This window comes from Bubalus kerabau, chromosome 2 (assembly GCF_029407905.1).
Source record: "Bubalus kerabau isolate K-KA32 ecotype Philippines breed swamp buffalo chromosome 2, PCC_UOA_SB_1v2, whole genome shotgun sequence".
Lineage (NCBI taxonomy): Eukaryota > Metazoa > Chordata > Mammalia > Artiodactyla > Bovidae > Bubalus > Bubalus kerabau.
The window spans coordinates 144993766-145019644 of record NC_073625.1 but is presented as its reverse complement, the minus strand read 5'-3'; the positions used below and the strand labels follow the sequence as shown (position 1 = coordinate 145019644).

Below are 25879 nucleotides of genomic sequence, written 5' to 3'. Positions count from 1 at the left end.
GACAAGGCCAAATATCTGGGACCTTTTGGTGTGAACCAGATGTCTTATGGACAAGATGTCTAATGGAGTTTTTGTACAAGACCAAATATCAAGAATTTTTTGGCATGGACAAAGTGTCTTAGGCATGTCTTAGACAGGACCATATTTTCTAATACCTATATTTTAATTAAAAAATGTAGCTGGAGCTAAAGAGGAACATTTTACAACAGCAAAGGTTTAATCTGTTGGAAGATGAGGAAGTTCTAAACTTGTTTGCCACTCATAATAGGGCTTCAAAATAAATAAACCAAAAATTGCCATTATAAAACACAAATGTAAAATCAGAGAGAATTTACTATGCCTCTCACTAACTGATATATTGACAAACATTAAAAGTTCATAAGGATACAAAGATATGAGAAGCGTGATTAATAAACTTGACCTCATTATACATTTTTCCTAAATGTATAAGTGTCATACATATTTGAAATATCTGAATCTGCCTGCAATGTGGGAGACCTGGGTTCGATCCCTGGTTTGGGAAGACCCCCTGGAGAAGGGAATGGCAACCCACTCTAGTATTCTTGCCTGGAAAATTCCATAAACAGAGGAGCCCAGTGAGGTATAGTCTACGGGGTCACAAAGAGTCAGACATGACTGAGCAGCTAACATACACACATAATTATATGTTCATATATACATACAGAAAGCATAGCACCTGGCAACTGTAAGATATACTTTACTTTCAAGTAAATACAGATTTTTTTTAAAACCAAAATTGACCATATTCTGGAATATAAATCTTCATGAAGAACATATTCTCTGTACACAGGAGAATTAATCCATCATTTCATAATAACAAGATGATTCAAAGTTGCTCGAATGTTTGAAAACCCCCCAAATATACCTAAAATGACCCAAACAAAAAATGTTGATTTAGATTAGGAAGTATTTTGAGTTGAATGATAATTAAGTCATAACATAGCAAAGCCTGTGGGATGCAGATAGTCCTTATTTTTAGGAAAATGTATAGCCTTAAATGAATATCAGGGTGATACACTCTCTCCAAGAAGGCTACCACCAATTTCTTGCTTCCCTGGACACACCTACAAAGCCCATATTGTGAGAAGAAATTCTTCCATCTCCTGGAATCTCAGCTCACCTGTGCCTGCATTATCCAATAAATGTCTAAGAAGGGACGCTATGTAACTTTCAAAGCTAGGTCATTAGAAGCCTTACAGCCTCTGTTTGGATCTCTTAGACTTGTCTCTCTGGGTAATGATAACCACCATGTATTGGTAAAATGTCTTTATCTTGAGACCACCAGGCAATGAGAAATTCAAAGTTAGGCATATGGAAATAAAGAGAGATGCCCGAGCAGTCTCTCATATGTTCCAATTGTGTGCATGCTCAGTTGCTTCAGATGTGTCCAACTCTTTGCGATTCTGTGGACTGTAGCCTGCCAGGCTCCTCTGTCCATGGGATTCTCCAGGAAAGAGTAATGAAATGGGTTGCCATGCTCTCCTCCAAGGGATCCTCCCGACCCAGGGATCAAACCAGCATCTCCTGCATTGCAGGGAGTTCTTTACCACTAGAGCCACTGGGAAGCCCATGTTCCTCTCAGCCCAAATCCCAATATCTGAATGAATAAACATGTGTGCAAATCTAACCCAAGCTGTCACCTGATGGCTAGCATATGTGAAAACCCAAATAAGGACCACCCAGGTGACTCTCCAATCCCCAGAAATGTGAAAGATAATAGTAAATTGCCTCTACAAGTCACTTAGTTTAAAGATGGTTTGTTTTATACTTATAGGTAATCAGAAATATTTTTAAAGAAGAAAAGCCAAAACTCAGTTAACTAAATTTCAAAATCAAGAACTTAGAAGCAGAGCACTGAAAGAAATCAATACAGCCAAAAGTTTGTCCTTGGAAAATATGAAGATATTGGGTTGGCCAAATTATTTGTTCAGGTTTTTCCAACTAGATAAATAGATGGACAAAAATCTGATGGAGATGAAAAGAGAAGATGCACATTATTTATTTCAAGAATGGGAAAAGAACCTTGCTACAAATTGAACAGGCATTAAAAAGATGAGAATGTTATGAATAAATTAACAGTAATAAATTTGAACATTTATATGAAATGGACAAATTCCCTCAAACATAATTTGTATAACATGTTTAAATGAAAATATGAATATTCTTATTCTTATTTATTTGAAAAGTGGAATCAATAATTAAAAGTCAATGCACACATACACAAACACAATCCCAGGCCCAGACAGTATTATAACTGAATTCTTCCAAACATGTGAGTAAGAAGAAACCTTAAACAAAATTTTTTCAGATAATAGAAAAAAGTGGAAAAATGGCCTCTTTGTGATACAAATCCTTAAGAACTAAAGTAGACAGGAACTTTCCTAATCTGATAAAAGTAATCTATTAAAAAAAAAAAAAACACCCTACAGTACACAGTATTCCTTACAGTGAAATGTTAAAATGTATCTTTATAATTTCAGACGCCAGACAAGGATAAACACTGCTACAATTTCTCTAGCATCCTATGTGATCCACTAGTTAAAGAACCAGTATTTTAAGAATTGATTGAACAAATGGACAAAATATTTGAATAAGCACTTAAACAAGATTTTATCCAAATGGCCAATAACATGAAAAAGGTACTTAACCTAATTAATCACCTGGAAAATGCAAATTAAAATCACAATGTGATGCTGCTGTATACTCTCCAGAAGAGCTAAAATGAAAAACAAAACAAAATAGAATATCCCAAGCACTACAAAGGACGAGTAGCATCTGGTCTCTAACACACCACTGATGGGAGTGTAAATTAGAATCGCCTCTTTAGAAGACCATTTGGCTGTACTACTAAAGCAGAATCTAACGTAGCTTTTGACACAGCAATTCCAATCCTAGATATATTACCCAACAGAAATGTATATGTAGGTCTATCAAAGGCATGTGTGAGGATGTTCATTGAGACACTCTTTACAATAACCAAAAATAATAAAATAGGTAAATTCCCATTAACTATGAAATGAGTAAATAAAAAATATGGTATATTCATATATGTGAATGATATACAGGAATAAAAATGAACAGACTACAGGTACAGTTTCATAATCTCAAACAGAATACTGGACAAAAGAAGGCAGACACAAAAATATACACAGTATGATCAGTTATGTAGAACTCAGAAAGACAAAACTAACCTATAGTGTTAAATATTTGGATGGTTATCTTCGGCTAGGCAGAACACTCTGGGTGTTAGTAATGGTCTGTTTCTTGGGGTTGCATTGCTATATTTTATGTTTGAAAACTTATCAAACTGTTGCAGGAAGGGGGACCCCTTCCAGGGCCTGAAAGTGGTCTCTTATCTTACACTCAGAAATGAATTGTCTGAGGAGACACATGTGCTGACAAAGCAAGAGACTTTATTGGAAAAGGGCACCAGGGTGGAGAGCAGAAGGTAAGGGAATCCAGGAGAACTGCTCTGCCATGTGGCTTGCAGTTTGGGTTTTATGGTGATGGGATTAGTTTCCCGGTTGTCTTTAGCCAATCATTCTGACTCAGAGTCCTTCCTGGTGGTGCACACATCACTCAGCCAAGATGGATACCAGCAAGAAGGATTCTGGGAGGTGGTCGGATACGTGGTGTCTCCTTTTGACCTTTCCTGAACTCTTCCAGTTGGTGGTGGCTTATTAGTTCCATGTTCCTTACCAGGACCTCCTGTTGTAAAACAACTCATGCAAATGGTTAGTAGGGGCCTGGCCAGGGTGGGCAGTTTCAGTCAGTGTGCTTCCCCTAACAAAACTTAAGACATGTTTACTTTTGTATGTGTATGGCACACTTCAATGAAAATTTACCTGCTGCTGCTGCTGCTGCTGCTAAGTCACTTCAGTCGTGTCCGACTCTGTGCGACCCCATAGACAGCAGCCCACCAGGCTCCCCTGTCCCTGGGATTCTCCAAGCAAGAACACTGGAGTGGGTTGCCATTTCCTTCTCCAATGCATGAAAGTGAAAAGTGAAAATGAAGTCGCTCTTAGCGACCCCATGGACTGCAGCCTACCAGGCTCCTTTGTCTATGGGATTTTCCAGGCAAGAGTACTGGAGTGGGGTGCCATTGCCTTCTCCAAAAATTTACCTAAAAACTAATAAAATTTATTTCTACAGCTGCAGAGCCAGGCCTCAGGCAAAATCAGTTTTATCCAGTTGAGGTGCACCAAACCCCACTCTGCATCATTTTTTTTTTTTTGGTTATCAGTGCTCTGCAGTCTTGATTCTACCATTATGGAGACTCATCTCCCCTTTGGCAATGCTTCTACATTGTCAGCTTCTTCGGCTGGTCCTGACTTAGCTCATTGCCCACCCCTGTCTCTCTCTTCTTCACTCTCCCATCTTTACTTGCTACCCCCCACTTCCTTTCTGCCCTCTCCACCGTCTCTCTCTTCCAGCCACAATTACCTCATAAAACAAATACCATTGTCAGCAAGTCAGCGTACAGAAGTGGCTACTTTGAGCAGAACAGGTCACTCACTATCAAACCTACAGATAATTTGGAATGCTTAGCAACTGGAAGCTGGTTGGGTGTACATAAAATCAAGCCCTATCTGTAAGGGTGCTTTCTGAACACAAGTTAAGAAGTGGGCGGTGGACATATCCAGCACATGGACACAACCACATCACACTTCTGTTTAGTCCTCCACCCCAGCTGGATTTGAACCATTGGAAATCATGAAATTACCCTTTTACCTTCCCCTACACTGTCTAGTGCAATGCCAAAGATATAGTAGTAGTGTTAGTTGCTCAATCATGTCCAACTCTTTGCGACCCCATGGACTGTAGCCCGCTGGTCTCCTCTGTCCATGGGATTTTCCAGGCAAGAACACTGGAGTGGATTGCCATTCCCTTCTCCAGAGGATCTTCCTGACCCAGGAATCAAACCATGGTCTCCTGCATTGCAGGAGAACTCTTAACCCTTTGAGCTACAGGGAAGACCTAAAGATATAGTGGTTCAGTTCAATTCAATTCAATTCAATTCAGTTCAGTTCAGTCGCTCAGTCGTGTCTGACTCTTTGCGACCCCATGATCTGCAGCACTCCAGGTCTCCCTGTCCATCACCAACTCCCAGAGCCTACCCAAACCCATGTCCATTGAGTCGGTGATGCTATCCAACCATCTCATCCTCTGTTGTCCCCTTCTCCTCCTGCCCTCAATCTTTCCCAGCATCGGGGTCTTTTCAAATGTGTCAGCTCTTTGCATCAGGTGGCCAAAGTATTGGAGTTTCAGCTTCATCAGTCCTTCCAATGAACACTCAGGACTGATCTCCTTTAGGGTGGACTGGTTGGATCTCCTTGCAGTCCAAGGGACTCTCAAGAGTCTTCTCCAACACCACAGTTCAAAAGCGTCAATTGTTCGGCGCTCAGCTTTCTTTAGAGTCCAACTCTCACATCCATACATGACTACTGGGAAAACCCTAGCCTTGACTAAACGGACCTTTGTTGGCAAAGTAATGTCTCTGCTTTTTAATATGCTGTCTAGGTTGGTCATAACTTCCAAGGAGTAAGCGTCTTTTAATTTCATGGCTGCAATCACCATCTGCAATGATTTTGGAGCTCCCCAAAATAGAGTCAGCCACTGTTTCCATTGCTTTCCCATCTATTTGCCATGAAGTGATGGGACCAGATGCCATGATCTTCATTTTCTGAATGTTGCGCTTTAAGCCAACTTTTTCACTCTCCTCTTTCACTTTCATCAAGAGGCTCTTTAGTTCTTCTTCACTTTCTGCCATAAAGGTAGTGTCATCTGCATATCTGAGGTTATTGATATTTCTCCCGGCAATCTTGATTCCAGCTTGTATTTCAATAATTATTTATCTGAGAAGCCTGCAGCCAAACATTTAATGGATAAATAAGTGACCTTGTGTTCTAACTTGCTAGTTCCTCTTCTCAATCTCATCCTGAAATGATGACTTGGATGTGAAATTTCTTGATCTGCACCATAAGCCTCCAAATTCCCTAAACTTAGAAAAGCCCTTAGGACACTGTTCAAAAATATATCAAATACCAAAGATTATGACCTGTCTTTTTCTTTACACCAAAACTGGAGTGTGTTAGCTAAAACTGGAGTGTGTTAATTAAAGTAAGGTATTATAATTTTATCCCATTTCATCTGAGGTCAAATGGTGATGTCATACTGTGATGGTATACTTTTAGGAGAGCCATTGAAGTCTTTTTGTGTGTCTAGCTATAGGAAGCTAATTTCTGTTTATATATTCAATTGCAGATATAAACGAATGTAGCTCTGACAATGGTGGCTGTCAGGACCAATGCTGCAATACAATTGGCAGTTATTACTGCAAGTGTCAAGCTGGCCAGAAGCTGGAGGAAGATGGCAGAGGATGTAGAGGTAACAGTTGGGACTGTCTGCTTCCTGATAAGAGAGAACATCTATGTAATGCAAAAGAGGGGGATGTCTTTGATCCAGAGCCAGTTGAAATGCCTGTGCTGAATGTTGTCAAGAGCACAGATCTTCCTCTCATGTCTAGATTACAAAATTGTAACCCTAAGAACATTTCAAGTAGCTTATTATAAGAAACATATGATTATACTCTGGTTTGGCTGTGTCATGTTCTGATTATGGAATTTCAATCGTTCATTTAAATCCCTGGGTAAAGTACATATTTGTGAAAGCATTTTGTTTAATTCTAAAGTGAAAGTGGTGCTTATCGTAAAATACTCGTGTCTTGTTACAATAGAAATAAAGAGATGCAAAAGCAACCACAGGAACAGTATTTTTGATATAGAATTAGCTTTTTCCCCACAAACTTCCATTTTCTGACTCCTTTTAAAATTAATTCCCTCCTTCCTTTATTTATTAATTCATCCTTTTTTTCATTTGACAGTCATTGAGTTGCTGCTCTTTATCAGGCATTATTCCATGCTCTAGGGATATAAAAATTAATGAGAAATAAATTCTGCCCTGGAGGAGCTCACTGATTAGAGGCAAAGATTGAAACATAAGCCAAAAACTTTACAGAATAGTGTTTTAAGACATTATAGAATGAGGTTAAGTGCATTGAATTCGAAGAGACCTGGATTTTAGTCTCAACTCTGTCACTTACAATTTCTGTAACCTTGGGCATGTTATTTAATCTTGCTAAGACTCTTTCGTCATCTGTAAAATTTAGGATAATGGTAGCTCCAAAAACCACAAAAATTGCTGTGGAAATTAAATAAGATAATGCATCTAAAGCACTTAGCATAGTGAGTGGCTATAGTAGGTATTCAAATGATAACTATGGATTGTACTCTAATTTATGACCACATTGTTTCCCTGATTGGGAAAGTAATTGGGACCAGAGACCCCTTCCTTGTCTTCTAAAAGAGAAGAGATACCCAAAATATAATAATCTCTTGTACCACGCTTTTTAACTGTCCTTTCTGACTTTTTCCCTATCTATTTTTACCATTTAAATGCTTGAGCATTTAATGGATTCAGCCTTTTTCTTTAGATCACATAGGAATGCATTCATTTGGTTTCCCCATTGACCTTACAAAATCAAACTCAATTTTTCCCCTGACAATGTCAATGCCTAATGGGACGTGTATGAGTAAGTTAATGGGAGAAAACAAGAGAAACAAACATCATCCCACTGAAGGTGTCTGGGACTGGGGCTGTGGGTTTGTTGGGACTGCCAAGACAACACAAGTTGTGGATGTGAGTAGGTTGCAGAATTTCTCAGATTCTCAGGAGGCAGTGCAGGTCATTCTCTTCTGGACCATCTCTGGCACATAGCAACAGGATGGGCTGCAAGTTAGACAACCATATGTTTGAGGGTGACTACATCTGGAACTTTCTGAGACAAGTTTCATTCCAGGCATGGTCCTCTGTCTGTAAGGGTGTGCATGTATAAAGGCAAGTCCTAAATTCAACCAGGTCCTTTTTCATTCAAGTGAGATCATCTTTATTTCTGATGAGACTGAAATGATGTTTTCAGTGTGGATTCAATATCAGAGAACCAGAGAGATCACCACCTCATGGTGCCCAAATGATAGGTAGGCTACTCCCCACTGAAGTTAGCATGATCTGCCTGATGAGAATATTATTTTCACAACCCTCTCCACTGCCTAACAAGCAGTGAACTCTTTGTTTCTTTTTGGCTGAGTATTATTATTATCAACATAATCATTATTATGATACATTTGAAATGCCAGTAGAGCAATTAGCTGTGTTACGTTTGACAATTATTGTTGTTATTTTTATACCAACTATTAGTCTGGTAAGGCATGTTAAACTTTATATCAACTGATTTATTTATATGCAATTATCTCATATTTTAATTGAAATTAGTCACTCTTCATATAAATAACATATTTAGAGAAGTGATTTCCATGCTTTCATATAACTGATGTTCATTTCTGCACAATATATAAGAGTAACTTGGGTTATTTGTGAGAATTAAGAGTTTGACACTGAATTAACATTGACTTCCTATTTACTGAGATGTAGAACTGGGATTGATGGTGTGGGATGGAGCAACTCACCAATAAAGAACTACCTCTCTCAGTCCCCTACTTCCTAGCATTTTTTCTTATTCATTTCTTTGAATGACCATTTGATAGATATAGTGATGTTAATGATTCATTTTGGTGGATTGTTGAACATGCAATGATCTCAGATCATAATTTAATAAAAATAATTGAGGTTGTTTTGAAATTAAATCTATCCTAAAGCCATTGCAAATGGGCATTTCAATTCATGTGAGGGCACTAGTGAGTCATTCATATGTATTTACTTGATGCTAACAGTAAAGGTTCCTTGGTTTCAAAGGCTATTGTGTTGAATGTTGAAGATATAGAATTAAACAATTATTTAAAGAGACTTTTTCTTTGCATTTATATAAATTTTATGTAACTACTTGAATTGCTTTTTAAAATACAGATCAGATTTAGCAAAACTAATACAGTGTTTCAGGTTTAAAAATAAAATAAAATTAAAAAAAAAATAAAATAAAATACATCTAGAGTCTTTTTAAAATACAGATCAGATTTAGCAAAACTAATACAGTGTTTCAGGTTTAAAAATAAAATAAAATTAAAAAAAATAAAATAAAATACATCTAGAGTCTACCCTTTCAATGGAATGGAAGCATTTATAAATGGCTAATCTTATTCCTTAACCTTTTTTCTAAAGAGCTATAAACTTGTGGAAAAGGCTTCTGATTAGCTCAGGTACATGAGTATTCCCTTCTTTTTTTTTTTTTTTTTTTTTTTGAGTATTCCCTTCTTTCAAGCATAGCAATGAACCTAAAACACAGTTTCTAACTTACTCTGCAGATAGATTATTATAATGTGTAAATTAAATGTACAAATAACTGCATGCCACTGAACACAGAATATATATATATAATTTTTATATATATGAAGGACATAATTTTTTCTTCTTTAATTTGTTAATATTGGGTAAAATATTTAAGGCTTTTCAAAAATGCGACCATCTTTGCATTTCAGGAAAAAAATAGAACTGGATTTTGTCACTTTATTTGCCATTAAATCCAATTTGCTATAATTTTATCATATTTACATCTATAATCATGAGTGAAATAGGCCAGTAGGTTGTGTTTCTCATTTGCTTTTTACGGCAGTGGTTCTCAAATGGAGGAATTTTGTCCCCCAGGGACATTTGGCAATGCCTGAAGACATTGATTTTCACAACTGAGGGGAGGGAGTACCATTGGCATCTATTGGGTCGAGGCCAGGATACTGCTAAACGTCTTCTGTTACTCTGATTGTACCTATGCTGGACCTTATTCTATCTCACATGCTGCTTTCATATGTTCTATTTTCTTTTCTCTCTTTACTACATATGCTCAGTCTTATCGAGTTTCACATATCAACAATTTAACTTTGTATCTTTAGAAGTCTCATTTTTCTCAAATCAGTAAGTTCCTTTATGTTGTATGTTCAGTTTTTATGCTTGTATCCTTTTCTTTTGATATTTTGCACATAGCTATTCTATATTCTATGTCTGATGCCAACTTCTATGGTCCTTGTGTGGGAGTCTAAACCTATTGCTTCTTATTTCCATGCTACAAGTTAGATTCTCTTTTCTTTCATGTTGCATATGCTTCTCATATAAAACTTCTCCCAGCGCACTGCATTTATTTAAACATTTAGACTATCTAGAATTACTTACAAGATCGGGACTATCTCCTAGGTAAGAGCCATGTCTTATCACTTTTTCATAACCACATCACAGGTGTCTAGTGCCTAGCAGAATTCCATAAATGCTTACTGAATGAATAAATAGATGAAAGAGTACATGTGCAACCAGTCAGAAATGCATACAGACATAGTCAGTACACCTCTTATTCATTTCCTTATGTACAACTTTTAATCATGCTGGGTTTGTCATTTAGAGTCTGACTAGTTAAACCATTTGGTTATTAGTAGGTCTGCAGAGAAGGCAATGGCACCCCACTCCAGTACTCTTGCCTGGAAAATCCCATGGATGGAGGAGCCTGGTAGGCTGTAGTGCATGGGGTTGCTAAGAGTCAGACACGACTGAGAGACTTCCCTTTCACTTTTCACTTTGATGCATTGGAGAAGGAAATGGCAGCCCACTCCAGTGTTCTTGCCTGGAGAACCCCAGGGACGGGGGATCCTGGTGGGCTTCCGTCTATGGGGTCGCATAGAGTTGGACACGACTGAAATGACTTAGCAGCAGCAGCAGCAGCAAGTCTGTGTAAATATTTGCTGATAACAGATCTGTTTCATTTGAAAGGGCAAATCACATTTTTACTTTTAGAGGGCAAATCAAAATCTTAGTTTGAAAATTCTGACATTTCTCCATGTACAATATCTAAATTATTGGCATGGCAACATAACTAGTGTGACTGAGCATGGTAGTACCATGGAGTCAAGGACTTTTTCTAAATTAATGGTAATTAACATTGCTATACATTATAATCAGTGAACTGACAAAGATAATAAATACGGAGTGGACTGTTGGGATATAGTTTTCCATTTGGAAGAAATAAATGAACCTAAAGGTATATTGTTTAATGAATTGACAGTCAAAATATTTTAAAGTAATTTGGTAGTATTTTAGCCAACTTTTTTCTGAAACACATTAGAAATAATGTGAATAAACAATGTATCTCAGCAAACTGTTGTTATACATGGAACTATAGAATTTTTGACTAAAACAAAAGTTTTTATAGGTGAAATCCCAAGGAAATTAAATGATTTGAACAATCTCAAAATGTTAATTGATAGACGAAGTGATATTGGAAACCAAGCTTTCGTATTTCCCCTCTGTGAGATTGATAGGCAGTATGAACTGCATACAGAGCAGATTAGTCAGAACCATGGAGTCTAATTGCTACAGAGGCCCAGAAACCCTCAGCTCATAGAGACTACAATCTACAGAGGAGAGAAATTAAAACCTGAAGAAACTGATTGATTTCTTCCAATTCCCAGATGGTTTACTTATAGAGCTAAGAACAAAATCAAGCTCTCCTTTTTCCAATCGCCATTCTTCCAATTACGGTCAATAAGCATTTATTGGGTAACTAGTAACTGTTCAGCATTGTGTTGGGGGTAATATGGGGAGGGAGGTGGGAGAAGGGTTCAGGATGGGGAACACATGTACACCCATGATGGATTCATGTCAATGTATGGCAAAACCAATACAATATTATAAAGTACTTAACCTCCAATTAAAAAAAAAAAAAAAAGTAACTGAAAGTGAAGTCTCTCAGTTGTGTCCGACTCTTTATGATCCCACGGACTGTAGCCTACCAGGCTCCTCAGTCCATGGAATTTTCCAGGCAACAGTACTGGAGTGGGTTGCTATTCCTTCTCCAGGGGATCTTCCCAACCCAGGGATGGAACCCAGGTCTCCCGCACTGCAGGCAGACACTTTACCGTCTGAGACACCAGGGAAGCCCTAAGAGTAACTAAATTAATGCAAAATTTGGTTTCTTTCATCATAGTGTTTCAGTATCATTAAGCATCAAGATATGGCCCCTGCTGACTCAGCAGGTAAAGAATCTGCCTGCAATGCAGGAGACACTGGCAATGCAGCAAATCCAGGTTTGATCCCTGGGTTGGGAAAATCCCCTGGAGAAGGAAATGGCAACCCACTACAATATTCTTGCCTGGAGAGCAGGCTGGTGGGCTATAGTCTAAAGGGTCACAAAAAGCTGGACACGACTGAGTGACTAAGGACACATACATGAGTAATTATACTATACGCTTTGAGAACTCACCCAGGTCTGCTCCTTGCCTCCAAGCAGCACCAAATTTAAACGATCTGCTTGTTTATCCTGATATTAGACATCTCCAATCAGGGAGGTTCTGCACGTCCTTTTCACAGTTTTGATAAGCCTGTCTATCAAGAAAGCTTTTATGTGTAATCTATATTTCTCCTGCTGAAGTTTAAGCCTAAATTTTATGTTCTTCTTAGCTCAGAAAGACTTAACAAGTCTTTATATTAATTCCTTACACACTTATGGAGCATTTCTGTGCCCTCCTCAACTTACTAAAAACATTGTAGCAAATACTGGAAGCTGTTGGCACTTGAAAAAATACCGCCCATCTATCTTTCCATCCCTGTATGTATCTATCCATCTATCTACATACATAATACACACATCTTAGTTTTTGAGTTCATAAAACTCCACTTGAAGAAATCATTATTAAGGATTTATCTACTTTTCTGTGTTGCTTCTTTTAATAGTCATCTATAAAGGGCCTCTTGAACTTCTGCTGGTATTAGGGAGGATATACAGATACACAGATTGTAAAGAATCTGCCTGCAATGAGGGAGACCTGGGTTCTATCCCTGGGTTGGGAAGATCCTCTGGAGGAGGGCATGGCAAGCCACTCGAGTATTCTTGCCTGGAAAATCCCCATGGACAGAGAAGCCTGGTGGGCTACAGTCCATGGGTTTGCAAAGAGTCAGACATAACTGAGTGACTAATACTAGCTCCCAGACCTCCTTGAGCTGACAGTCTGGCAGGGTGATGGGGAGCAATATAAAATGAAGAACAATTTGAGAAAATTCCCGTACATTGTATCCTCATATATTAAAAATTTGTCTGTTTTGAATTTATCAACACATTCATAATATGGAATTCATTATGTTGAAAAAAAACTATGAATCACTTAAAATTCTTGGGATTTATCATATTTGAAACATAAAACGATACAAATATCTTTCTTTTCATCCATTCATCCATCTAACAAATTATGTGTCTGGCCCATACACTGTGGACCATGTGTCCACATTTGGGTTTGAATATTTAATCTGACATTCACTAACTGTGAGATTTAGGGGAAGTTATTTAATATCCACAGGCTGTCCCTTCTTCATCTATAAAACCAGAACAACAATATTTAATCTGATGTGAACTGGGAGATTACATGAGATGTTGTAGGCAAACAACTTGGTGGTGATAAGGCTCCTTTCCCCTACTTCATGACCACAGAAGAGGGATATTCTCAGTCCTGAGATCACTCATTCCCTTCTTCCCAGGGAAGGAGTTACTTCCCTCTCTGGGGGGTTTGGGGAAAGGAATACAGAATTCAGTCCACCTTCCTGTCTCCTCTTTAGGATCTGCAAAAGGCCTTCAGGAAATGGCCATGTTGGTCTGCTCTGATGCATCTTTAAATAGGTCAGGACCCCAGATTGGGAAGACATAGGTTTTCCCATTACACTTGTAACCAGCTCTGACCATTTGCCTAATTCTGCATACCTCTTCGGAGAAGGCAATGGCACCCCACTCCAGTACTCTTGCCTGGAAAATCCCATGGACCGAGAAGCCTGGTAGGCTGCAGTCCATGGGGTCGCTAAGACTCGGACACGACTGAGCGACTTCACTTTCACTTTTCACTTTCATGCTTTGGAGAAGGAAATGGCAGCCCACTCCAGTGTTCTTGTCTGGAGAATCCCAGGCACAGCGGAGCCTGGTGGGCTGCCATCTATGGGATTGCACAGAGTCGGACACGACTGAAGCGACTTAGCAGCATACCTCTTTAGGAAACTTCTAAATCCTTTTCTCCAGGTTCCACTTTAACAAAAATCAAGTTGCTATTTTGTCTACCTCCACCTATTTTGGATTAAATCTCAACTAATTCAAAAGTCAAGCAGGGAATACACATTTGTTAACGTATCTTTTTAGATACTAACACCTTGCATCAGCCTAATACATAATATGTGCTCAATTTTTTTTCATTTTTCTCTCATTTAAAAAAAAAATTCCTCCTATGCTATATGTTGCTGAATGTAAAAATATGTGTGAGTTGGTTATCTTTCTCTCTCCAAGGAGCTACAAGCTCAATAAAGGAGATGAGTATAAGATAGTATAAGATAGCAGGAGTAACTATGTGCTGCTGCTGCTGCTGCTAAGTCACTTCAGTCGTGTCCAACTCTGTGCGACCCCATAGTTGGCAGCCCACCAGGCTCCCCCGTCCCTGGGATTCCCCAGGCAAGAACACTGGAGTGGGTTGCCATTTCCTTCTCCAATGCATGAAAGTGAAAAGTGAAAGTGAAGTAGCTCAGTCGTGTCCGACTCTTCAAGACCCCGTGGACTGCAGCCTTCCAGGCTCCTCCATCCATGGGATTTTCCAGGCAAGAGTACTGGAGTGGGTTGCCATTGCCTTCTCCAGTAACTATGTGCAGGCACAAGGAAAATGCTATGGGAATTAACCAGAGAATGAGATAACCCACTGGTGAATCAAAAGGGGCTACAGGAAACAGTGAAACTGAAAGTCGCTCAGTTGTGTCCGACTCTTTTCGACCCCATGGACTTAGTCCATGGGATTCTCCAGGCCAGAATACTGGAGTGGAAACCGTTTCCCTTCTCCAGGGGATGTTTCCAACCCAGGGATTGAACCCAGGTCCCCACATTGCAGGCTGATTTTTTACCAGCTGAGTTACAAGGGAAGCCCGAGAATACTGGAGTGGGTAGCCTATCCCTTCTCCAGTGGATCAGGGAACAGGAACAGGCCCTAATCATTCAGTCCTGGGACTGAACCACATTCCTTCCACTTCTTTAATTTCCTTAAAAAAAAATTCCTATCAAAGTACTACTTCATACTACTTGTCCTGCTGTCTCTCTTCCTTCTTGGTTGACACTGGAAGGCATCTGAGATTTGAACAGCAAAACTGCCACTGCCGCACCACAATCATTCTTTGTAGAAGCTCTGGATGTTTTCTTAAGTATCTGTGTCTCTTCATCTAGAGAGAAAGCACATATAATTCAAATCTGAAACTCTGCTATGAAAATGGAAATCCACTTTATCTCTTTTGAAGTTAATCTTTTAACTAAAACCCATCATTTCTCCCCTAGTAATTCAGAGTAATCATTTCAACACCTCAGCTTTCAGCTAATACATATTACAGTCAAAAGTGTATTTGGAAGTGAAACAAACTGGAAGAAACCGTAACTGATATAGATTCTCCAAGATGAGCTGGCCCACTACCCAAATTTCATTAGAGGCACAGATCCATGGCATAGTTCCTATAGGTGGGGCTTCGCTGGTGGCTCAGATGGTAAAGAGTCTGCCTGCAATGCGGGAGACCTGGGTTTGATCCCCGGGTCAGGAAGATACCCTAGAGAAGGAAATGGCAACCCACTCCAATATTCCTGCCTGGAAAATCACATGCATGGAAGAGCCTGGTGAGCTACAGTCCATGGTGTCACAAAGAGTCGGACACGATTGAACAACTAACATTTTCTTTCCTGTAGGTGATGCCAAAGGAGGGACACTGGAAAAAAAGAAGTCCCCAAAGTATAAGGCAGATAAGCAAGACATTGCTTACAGGGGCTTCTTGGTAATATGCCAGGACAAAAATCCTAAGGCAAACCTACTGCCTCAGTAGCTCCTGCCACTTGCAAAAATGATGAAACAGAGCAGCCCATCAGGACAAATGTCTGTATGGGAGTGTCTGGGAATGGTTGGCAGCAAGGGACCTTCCTTCCCAAGTTTGGCTCATGTTCCTTAAATTTTACTGTTTATCAGGAAGCATAATATAAATTTATCATTCTTAAGAATAAAAGCTTTTAGTTTCATTCACAATTATCTTGAGTTTCTCTATTTGATCCTCTAAAAAATGAGCTGATCTTTCTGAAAAAATATAGTTAATATTTTTCCTTTTTTTCTAAGAAAAAAATCCCCAACTGAAGCACCCTGCCTGAATTCAGATTTTTGTTTTCCATATACATATATATATATATATATATATATTATATATATGGCATATGGAATCATACCCTCCAAAAGATCGATATGATCCTGTATTCTAAAGAGTGGTCTTTTTAGACCTGTGAAATGTGGAGGTTTGGTTCCTACCTGTCAAGACCCATATTGTTTTCTGTTACTATCATAAATAGTAATGGATAACTAAGTTTTAAGATTTATTTGCTATAAGAAATTTGTCATCAATTTCTAAAACATACAAGCATCAATTTCTAAATAATGGAAGGACTCATTAAGGGGAACCCTGAATATATATGTGTTTAATTTTTAAGCAGGAAATAAGCCAGTTAAAATTGACTCGCTGTTTTGCTATTGGCTTTCATGTGTTTATTTTCAGTGACCTTCTAAAGATCAGAATTTCCTCACTATAGGACCTCATAGAGAGAATTGAAACCACTCATTTCTGAAAAAAAAATGTATACTTTAATTCATAAATTCAAATTAAGTTTGTTTTTCTTATTTATTCTAGTTTTTCATTTATTCATAGACCTAGTCTGCACTTCCTTGAATACAGGTAATATCAATATAAAAAGACATCACTCATTTTATTTATTGTGGATACACTTGATGGATAATTCCACATGCATCACCAGTAAAAACCAAGCACATGAAAGATGCATATTTATTTGTATTTTTACTTTATATCTTCTATACATGTGTTTCACTGGTAACAGTATATGCCTAAGAATAGGAAATACTGTAAATATATAGAGTGTGCCATACAATTACAAACATTAACATTCATGTATTTTACCATTCCCCACAGGTAGTAAAGATATATTTAAAAGAATCATATCTGAGATTTTTTCTAATTCTCAGTATTATCTTTGTTAAAACGGGGTTCATGGACCTCTGGTGTTATGAAAGCTTATGGTTCTGTGATTGTTTTTCTGAATACTCAGGATAATTGATCATAAATTGATTGTTATTTGCAGTCTGTCTTGTGGACTGAGAAAGGCAGCTAGATTTTTCTAAATCCTATGGTTAACTCTTCAATAATAGACAATCTGGCAATGCTGAGTGGTCCTGCTTGTCATAGGAGACCTTCACTTCCCTAGCACACACTTGTGATGGGGAAAGGAATTAGCCTTGGTTGGTTCAAATTTGTCACTGGGTCCTACTGACCCCCATTTCTGGGTTGGGATGGAGACCCACAGAAGCCAGCTTCCTAAGGCTTCCTTGTCTGTGTGGGTATAAAAGGTCAGGAGCAGGAAGGAGGAGAAATGAGAACAATCCTTGAAAGGAGTGCATTTTATATGTATATGTATTCTGTGTTTAGGGCTTCCCTGGAGGCTCAGCAGTGAAGCATCCATTTGCAACGCAAGCAAACATATGCAATACAGAATCGATCCCTGGGTCAGGAAGATCTCCTGGAGAAGGAAATGGCAACCCACTCCACTATTCCTGCCTGGGAAATCTCATGGACAGAAGAGTCTGGCGGGCTACAGTCCAAAAAGTCGCAAAGAGTCAGACATGACTGAGTGACTAAACATCCACCACCATCATGCTGTAATTAAGTACATGCTTCTTAGTTATAAATTTCTCTAAATTCTAACAAGCCTACAGATTTGAGGCACTTCAAGTCTTACAGTATTCCCAGCAATAGCACAAACTGTTCAGTATAGCTCTAAAATATATATATATATATATATTTTCTCTGCTTCATGTATATTTAATATATTTTGAGCATGACCAAAATGACCCATGCTAATTAATCAAAAAATGTGGACAAACTAAGAAAAAAGGTGATTATAAATTGCTTTTCACTCACGAGAAAATAAGCTGGTTAAAAACAGTTTGTTATGTATCTTTGAACAAGGTAACTATAATCTTTTGCATTCAAGTCAGTGATCGTAAAAGATGGCATGACTGTAAAATTCAAGGGACCAAAAGACCTGAACAAATCATCTATTTATTTTTATATGATTTCTACTGTTTTAAATAATCATCACATTTTGGAGGCTTGACTGAGTACTGGAAACATATTAAAACCACGGCTGAGAAAATTAGGTTAATTATAATTCATTAGACAGTGTTCTTATTAAAAGTGAGCTGATTTAACCCCTATTAAAAGCCTTAAGGCATGAGAAAGCAAAATAGCTATGTAAAAGTCTAGTGTTCTCAACGAAGAGAAGATACTACAGTTCAATAAGACCTGAAATGCGTATAGGAATCACTGTGTGTGCTTAGTCGCTCAGTCGTCCAGCTCTTTGCAACTCCATGGACTATGGCCTGCCAGGCTCCTCTGTTCATGAGTTTCTCCAGGCAAGAATACTGGAGTGGGTAGCCATTCCCTTCTCCAGCAGATCTTTCTGACCCAGGGATTGAACCCAGGTCTCCTTCATTGCAGGCAAATTCTTTACCATCTGAGCCACCAGAAAATCACTTTAGATCTTGCTAAAATGCAGATTCTATTTCAGCAGGTGTGAGATCAGCCTGATAATCTGCATTTCTAACAGACTCTCAAGGCAAGTGATTCTGTCATCATAGACCACCCTGAGAAGAAAGCCTTTTGTTAGCTTTTCTTTCAGTTCACTTGTTTAATAATTGTTAAGCCCTTGCTAATTAAAATAGGCCATAGGAAGAGTTACAAAATGGTGTGATACCTGCTCTTCTCAATATTTTAAAACTTTTCTTTTTTCTTATTATTGTTAACAATGATGACATTTGTTTCACATAGAAAGATAAAAGGTGATAATAGTGATATATTACATTTGTGTAGCACTTTATACAGTATAGCAAACTTCTATTAAAAGCCAGTTTTATTGAAATGTAATTCACATACCTTCCAATTAACCTTTTGCAAATGTACCATTCATAGTTTCTAATACATGGAAAAATATTTACAGTTATTACCACAGTTGATATTAGAACATTCCTATCACCTTAAAAAGAAAACCTGTAGCATTTAGTATCATGGTCCTATCTCTCCTTTATTCTCCTCTAAACCTAAGCACCCACAAACCTACTCTCTGTCTCTATAGATTTCTCAATTCTGGACTTTTATGTGAATGTAATCATATAATGTGTGACTTTTTGTGACTGGCTTCTTTCATACAAATTATGTGTCAGAATGTCCTTTTTGAGGCTAAGTGATATTCTATTTTATGGAATAATATTCCATTCATTTTTACCACATTTTTAAAATCCATTTGTCAATTGATGGACATATGAGTTGTCTCCACCTTCGGGCTATTATGAATAATACTACTATCAATATTGATATGCAAGCTTTTTCATGTACATATTTTCATTTCTCTTGGGTATATATATAGGAATGGGACTACAGGTTATATGGTAAGTCTGTGTGTAATTTTTCTGAAGCTTTTAATGTATTTATTTTTCTTTTAGATAAGATTTATGAATATGCATATGGATATACACACATCAATTTGCTTCATGAAAAGAGGTCCATGGTCAAATAATTTTGAGGAACACTGATACCAATACTCCTTTAAGGAAAATCAGGCAAAAGAGAAATCATTTAACTTTGTTTAACCCAGGTTTCCCAAACATGTTGAGAAAACATGTTTTCCCATTTTAAGAAATTGTTTAATTCCATGATATACATTGCACTTCCCTGGTGGCTCAGATGGTAAAGAATCTGCCTGAAATGCAGAAGACCTAGGTTTGATACCTAGGTTGGGAAGATTCCCTGAAGAAAGGAACAGCAACCCACTCCAGTGTTCTTGTCTGGAGAATTCCATGGACTGAGGATTCTGGTAGGCTACAGTCCATGGGTGGCAAAGAGTGGGTCACGACTGAGTGACTAACACTTTCACTTACATGACATAGATTAATTGTCTTCCAGATATAGAAGAACTGTTAGATGGGGCAGAGAGTATGTTCAGGGAACTCAAGAATGACTTCTTTGGCTAAAGAGCAAATGGCTTCAATTCAAGAACTACATTCTATAGGTACATGGGAAGAAGTATGTTTTTCAATAGGAGATATTTGAATAGAACAATAATGGTATGAAACTGTGATTTCTGAAATTTATTCTGGCCAAAGTATATATGATGAAATGGAAAGACAAGTGTATATGGAAATGGTAGGGTGATCACTGAAATGGAGTACCATACTCTTTGTAAATAAGGTGTTAAGTAATATGGAATAAATTATTGATAGCAGAAATGCCACTTGCAATGTAATAGAAAAAATACTGAACAGAGATATCACATGTAAACCACATTTATTAGCATATCTGTATAAAAATGTATACTATAGCAAGCAAATTTCAGTCCTTTCCCCCCCCTCATTTCTTATTTGAAAAGAAATAAGTGCTTGATTTCTGTGTTTGACCTGCCATGGGTTTTGATATTGCCATCTGGCAGAGCCTGCTTATCATCTTCATTATGGACCTAGTATTTCTCTATGCTGATTCCTAATTTTCCTCATTAAATCCTAAGTTAAGCCAATTTCAAATTAATGAGAAATAAGATTAAAGATGAAAACTACCTCTGAATGTTATCATTTATTATGCTGTTGGGGCACACTATTTATCACTGCTCAAATCTGGTTGTAAATAAGTTCTCTCTTTGAAGAGTTGACCTGCCTTTACTTTTGTTCCTTTTAGTTTAGTCACTGTTTTCGTTTGTCATTGAAATTGGAATTGCCAGATGGTTTGCAAAGACTGAGCAACAACATTTTTTTAAAGACTCTTTATATACAAACAAGTTAGCAAACAAACAAAACAGAACGTTAGCTCAAATTAAAAAAAAAAGTTCTTAAAAAACAAAACACAGGCATAATATGAGTGTAAATTATATCATCTCATTTATGACAGGAAATGTATAACAAATATGGGCCACATTTCTTAAACTAGCAGAAAAATGGATCTCTAGGATGGATACACCTTGTCAGTGTAACATACACAGCATTGCAGACAGCCCTCGGCCAGCATTTTTTTCTTCAGCTATAGCTATGTAAGTTTCTATTCATTTTCACAAGTGGTGCTTTCCAGTATTAGTAGAGATTTTCCCTTGTTGCCCACATGAGCAATGGAAGATTGCTGATGTGGACATTAGGAAACCACTTTAGTGACCACTTCACATCCCCCTACTGGGAACTCAGAATATATACCTTCCCTTCTATGGGCTCCCATTTCCTCATCTGTAAAACACTTTCATGTCACTTCAATCCTATTTGTTAGATTTCTGTGATAGATTATAATATGGTTCCTATATCAGCCTGGGTCCAATTACAAGAGACAGAAAACAGAAATTTGAACATGAGGAGTTTAATACAAAGAATTATTAACCATAACAGGAGGTTAGAGTGAAGAGGACCTGGTCAGTAAGAAGGGGTCCAATTAGAAGAGAAAGACACCACACAGTAATTTAACATGAGAATGTTAATACAAAAAATTATTAACAGAAGGTTGGAGTACAAAGAATTTGGTCACTGAGAAATAACAGAGAACTTTAAAGAATAAAGGATTACAACTACTACCCCAGAGCTAAAAAGTAGAATAACTGTGGAAGAGACTCCCCAAGACTGAGATCCAGACACTGTTGGAAAGGGTGTGTTCCTGGCTCACTGGATGGCAAAGAGGCCACTGGTGTAGAACTTGCTGGAAATATGACGTTTGTAACTTGCCTGAAGTGTGCTCTCTAGGGTGCTAGAGAAAACTGTTCATGAAGAGGTGTCTCTTCTCTACACTGTCACCCAAAGTGTGTGTCAGGGGAAGTGCTGGGTGTTGGGAACTGCTGACCACCAGTCAGTGCAGGAGCTGGAGCTGAAGAAGCAGCCTGCATTGGCAGAGCTGTGCACAAATGCAGCAGCCTAGTGCTAGAGACGTTGCCTGTGCTGCAGGAGTGTGATGCTGGACAAACAGCCTGCAGGACAAAAGTGAGCAATAAGAGAGCCTGCACCCTGCAAAAGCCAGATGCTAGTGAAGACTTTTGTGCTGAGGGAGTCATGCAGTGGAGAAGCTGCATCTGGAGAGGGAGCTGCCACCCGGAGGGAAAAAACCCTTCTTTACAGTGTCTCTCCAGTGCCCTCTACTGGCGAAGCTTAGCATCATGTCTGCTCAGGAAAGAAAATCATTTAAAAGGCCCAGATCCATTTTCACAGAGAGGACAAAAAGTACATTTGGAGCTGGGGAGTAATAAATCAACAATCATCACAGTTCCCAACTATTCTCATTCCACACCATACAGGTGCTATAAATAAATGTCCTTTACTATGTAGACTTGGGTACTCCCCTGAAGGCAAAGAGACTTCCCCTGCTCATTGACGGCTTGATCAAGTGACGTGCCAGTGCCAATTGTGTTTGAGTGGAAATGATACAATGCCTGCTCATTGACAGCTTGATCATGTGACTTGCTGGTGCCAACTGTGTTTGAGTGGAAATGATACAATGCCAGTTCTGAGCAGGGTGTTAATGTCAATGTGCAGTTCAGCAAGGCCTCTTGCATCATTGCCCTCTGCCCTACAGAAACTGAGTCCCAGACAGAGGATACTCTTTTTTTTTTTTTTTAATTAATTTTATTTCATATAGTTGCTTTACAATGTTGTGTTAGTTTCTACTGTACAGTAAAATGAGTCGGCCATACACATACATATATTCCCTCCCTTTTGGACTTCCTTCCCAGGTCCCTGGAGTGTTGAGTAGGGCTCCCTGAGCTATACAGTATGTTCTCATTAGTTGTCTGTTTGTCGTTGTTGTTGTTCAGTCGCTAAGGTGTGTCTCTTTGTGACCCCATGAATGGCAGCACACCAGGCTTTCCTGTCCTTCACTATCTCCTGGAGTTTGCTCAAACTCATGTCCATTGAGTCCGTGATGTCATCCAACCATTTCATCCTCTGCCACCCCCTTCTCCTCTTGCCCTCCATCTTTCCAAGCATCAGGGTCTTTTCCAATGAGTCAGCTCTTCACATTTATTTTGTACATAGTATCAATAGTGTATATGTATCTATCCCAATCTCCCAGTTCCTCCCAGCATGTAAATAGAATCTAGAAAAATGGTATAGATGATTTTTTTTATCTTCAAAGCAGAGGCTACTCTTTCATCTGGGTCCCAGGGTAAGGTCCCAGAGCTGAGTGGAACCACGGCCAACCTATAGACCACTAAAAGAAGAAAAGGTCTGGATACATGCCTGAGATTTTGCTTGTTTTTTATTACCCCCCAAAAAGGTGACTAATACAGTCTCGTTGCTTAACAAACAACTCTGATTTTGGCTTGGCTAATTATTATCATGCCGCATAAACTATAGTTCAGACCATTATGTTATTTTCTGATTTTACATATTTACCTGCCTTAAGAAAATAGCATGAAGAGACAAGACCTGTCCTTGGATTGAAAGAAATTCACCCCAGCAGTGTCACCTGAGAGAAGTCTCCAGGGGCTTGCTAGCTGGTATCTGCCAGATGACCCTTTCTTGGGCGTAACTCCCTGGTGGAAGAGTAGACGTGGAAAGGTTACAGTTAACTGTTGCTTTAATAAAAAAGGTTCCTCTGCACTGCATTCACACTTGTCTTTTTGCGAGTGTTGTTGATCCGCTGTCAAGACTATCATTTACTTCATTTTACCTTATCTTAATCAAATGTCTGCAAATCAATTAGGATACTGGCTTGTGGTTTATCTTTGGATAACTTGTCGTTCTTAACTAGACTTGATAGCCTTCCATACAACTTTTTGTGAAGGAAGTGGTTTTTTGACAAATGATGTTGTAAAACTTATTCTTCAGTTCTGTTGCTCAGTTGTGTCCAACTCTTTGCAACCCCATGAATCGCAGCACGCCAGGCCTCCCTGTCCATCACCAACTCCCGGAGTTCACTCAGACTCATGTCCATTGAGTCAGTGATGCCATCCAGCCATCTCATCCTCTGTTGTCCCCTTCTCCTCCTGCCCCCAATCCCTCCCAGCATCAGAGTCTTTTCCAATGAGTCAACTCTTCGCATGAGGTGGCCAAAGTACTGGAGTTTCAGCTTTAGCATCATTCCTTCCAAAGAAATGCCAGGGCTGATCTCCTTCAGAATGGACTGGTTGGATCTCCTTGCAGTCCAAGGGACTCTCTAGAGTCTTCTCCAACACCACAGTTCAAAAGCATCAATTCTTTGGCGCTCAGCCTTCTTCACAGTCCAACTGTCATATCCATACATGACCACAGGAAAAACCATAGCCTTGACTAGATGAACCTTTGTTGGCAAAGTAATGTCTCTGCTTTTGAATATGCTATCTAGGTTGGTCATAACTTTCCTTCCAAGGAGTAAGCGTCTTTTAATTTCATGGCTGCAGTCACCATCTGTGAAATTGCATTTAGAATCAAACCCCCTCCCCGCCAGAGGTGCTTAGAGGGCTCAAACATACCTTGTGCCCACGAGGACCCAGAGACCCCACAAAGACTGAATTGTTCTTCAGCTGTCACTAAATCTGACAACTTCATCTTCACATGGACTTTCTCTTTTCTCATTGATCTATAAGGAAAATAAATTACATTCTACCTCACCGTTATACTAACCATTATAACTATAGTTGCCCCCTTACTACATTGCAATTATTATTATACTTGGTAATCTCAAAGCACCCCCAACCACATACACACAAGCACACATGCACACATATATACTCTCTCTCTCTCACACACACATACACACACACAAGCAGCCATTTAATAATAGATATTTCAGGCTTCATATAACTGAAAAATCATACCTCTACTCAATAATTTTTAAAATTAAAATCAGAAATAAACATTCACAAGCTCTGATTTTAATCACTGACTATTTAAAAGTATGGGCCAAATACTAACATATATGTAAAATATATGTATGACTCACCACTTTGGTGATGACCTGATATCACTTTGCTGACAAAGGCCTATATATTCAAAGCTATCATTTTTCCAGTAGTCATGTACAGATGTGAGAGTTTGACCATAAGGAGGACTGAGGGCCAAAGAATTGATAGTTTTGAGTAGTGATGCTGGAAAAGACTCTTCAGAGTCCCTTGGACTGCAAGATCAAATCAGTCAATCCTAAAGGAAATCAATCCTGAATATTCATTGGAAAGACTGAAGCTGAAGCTTCAATACTTTGGCCACTTGATGCAAAGAGCGTGATGTTGGGAATGATTGAAGGCAATAGGAGAAGGGGATGGCAGATAATGAGATGGTTAGCATCACTAACTCAGTGGACATATATCTGAGCAAACCCTGGAAGATGGTGGAGGACAGAGGAGCCTGGAGTACTACAGTGTGTGGGGTTACAAAAAATTGGGCACAACTTAGTGGCTGAATGGCAACAAAGTATAACTCAAAAAAATTAAATAGTTCTAATACTTTTCTTTGAGTGTGAGGGATAGTCTCATGGATATTAAAAAAAAAATTGGCTATGGTTTTCCAACCCTGTTTCTGTGCTAATGATCAGTTCTAGAATTAATTGAATTGGACAAGTGAATGAATGGAATCATGAGGAAGTAGAAAAAGTCACAAAATCTAGTCTGGTCTCTGTCCCTGGACTGCAGAATCTGTTTTCTCATCTCTAAAATGGGGATAATATGATGGGATTTGTTTTTTAAGAAAAATGAAAATGTGTCAGTGAAAAGGATATATAAATTATCAAGATGTTTGCAAATGTAAACTTTTTGATACTATGAAATGATTGA

General features: G+C 38.5%; 1 protein-coding gene across 1 annotated transcript in view; it reads left to right on the top strand.

Moving 5' to 3' along the window:
* LOC129643919 (EGF-like and EMI domain-containing protein 1) overlaps positions 1-25879 on the top strand; it is a 614705-nt gene that overhangs the window by 443266 nt on the left and 145560 nt on the right. The window contains exon 5 of the mRNA XM_055569141.1: positions 6286-6408. Coding sequence (XP_055425116.1) covers positions 6286-6408 — 123 coding nt within the window. The remainder of the gene's footprint in view (positions 1-6285; positions 6409-25879) is intronic.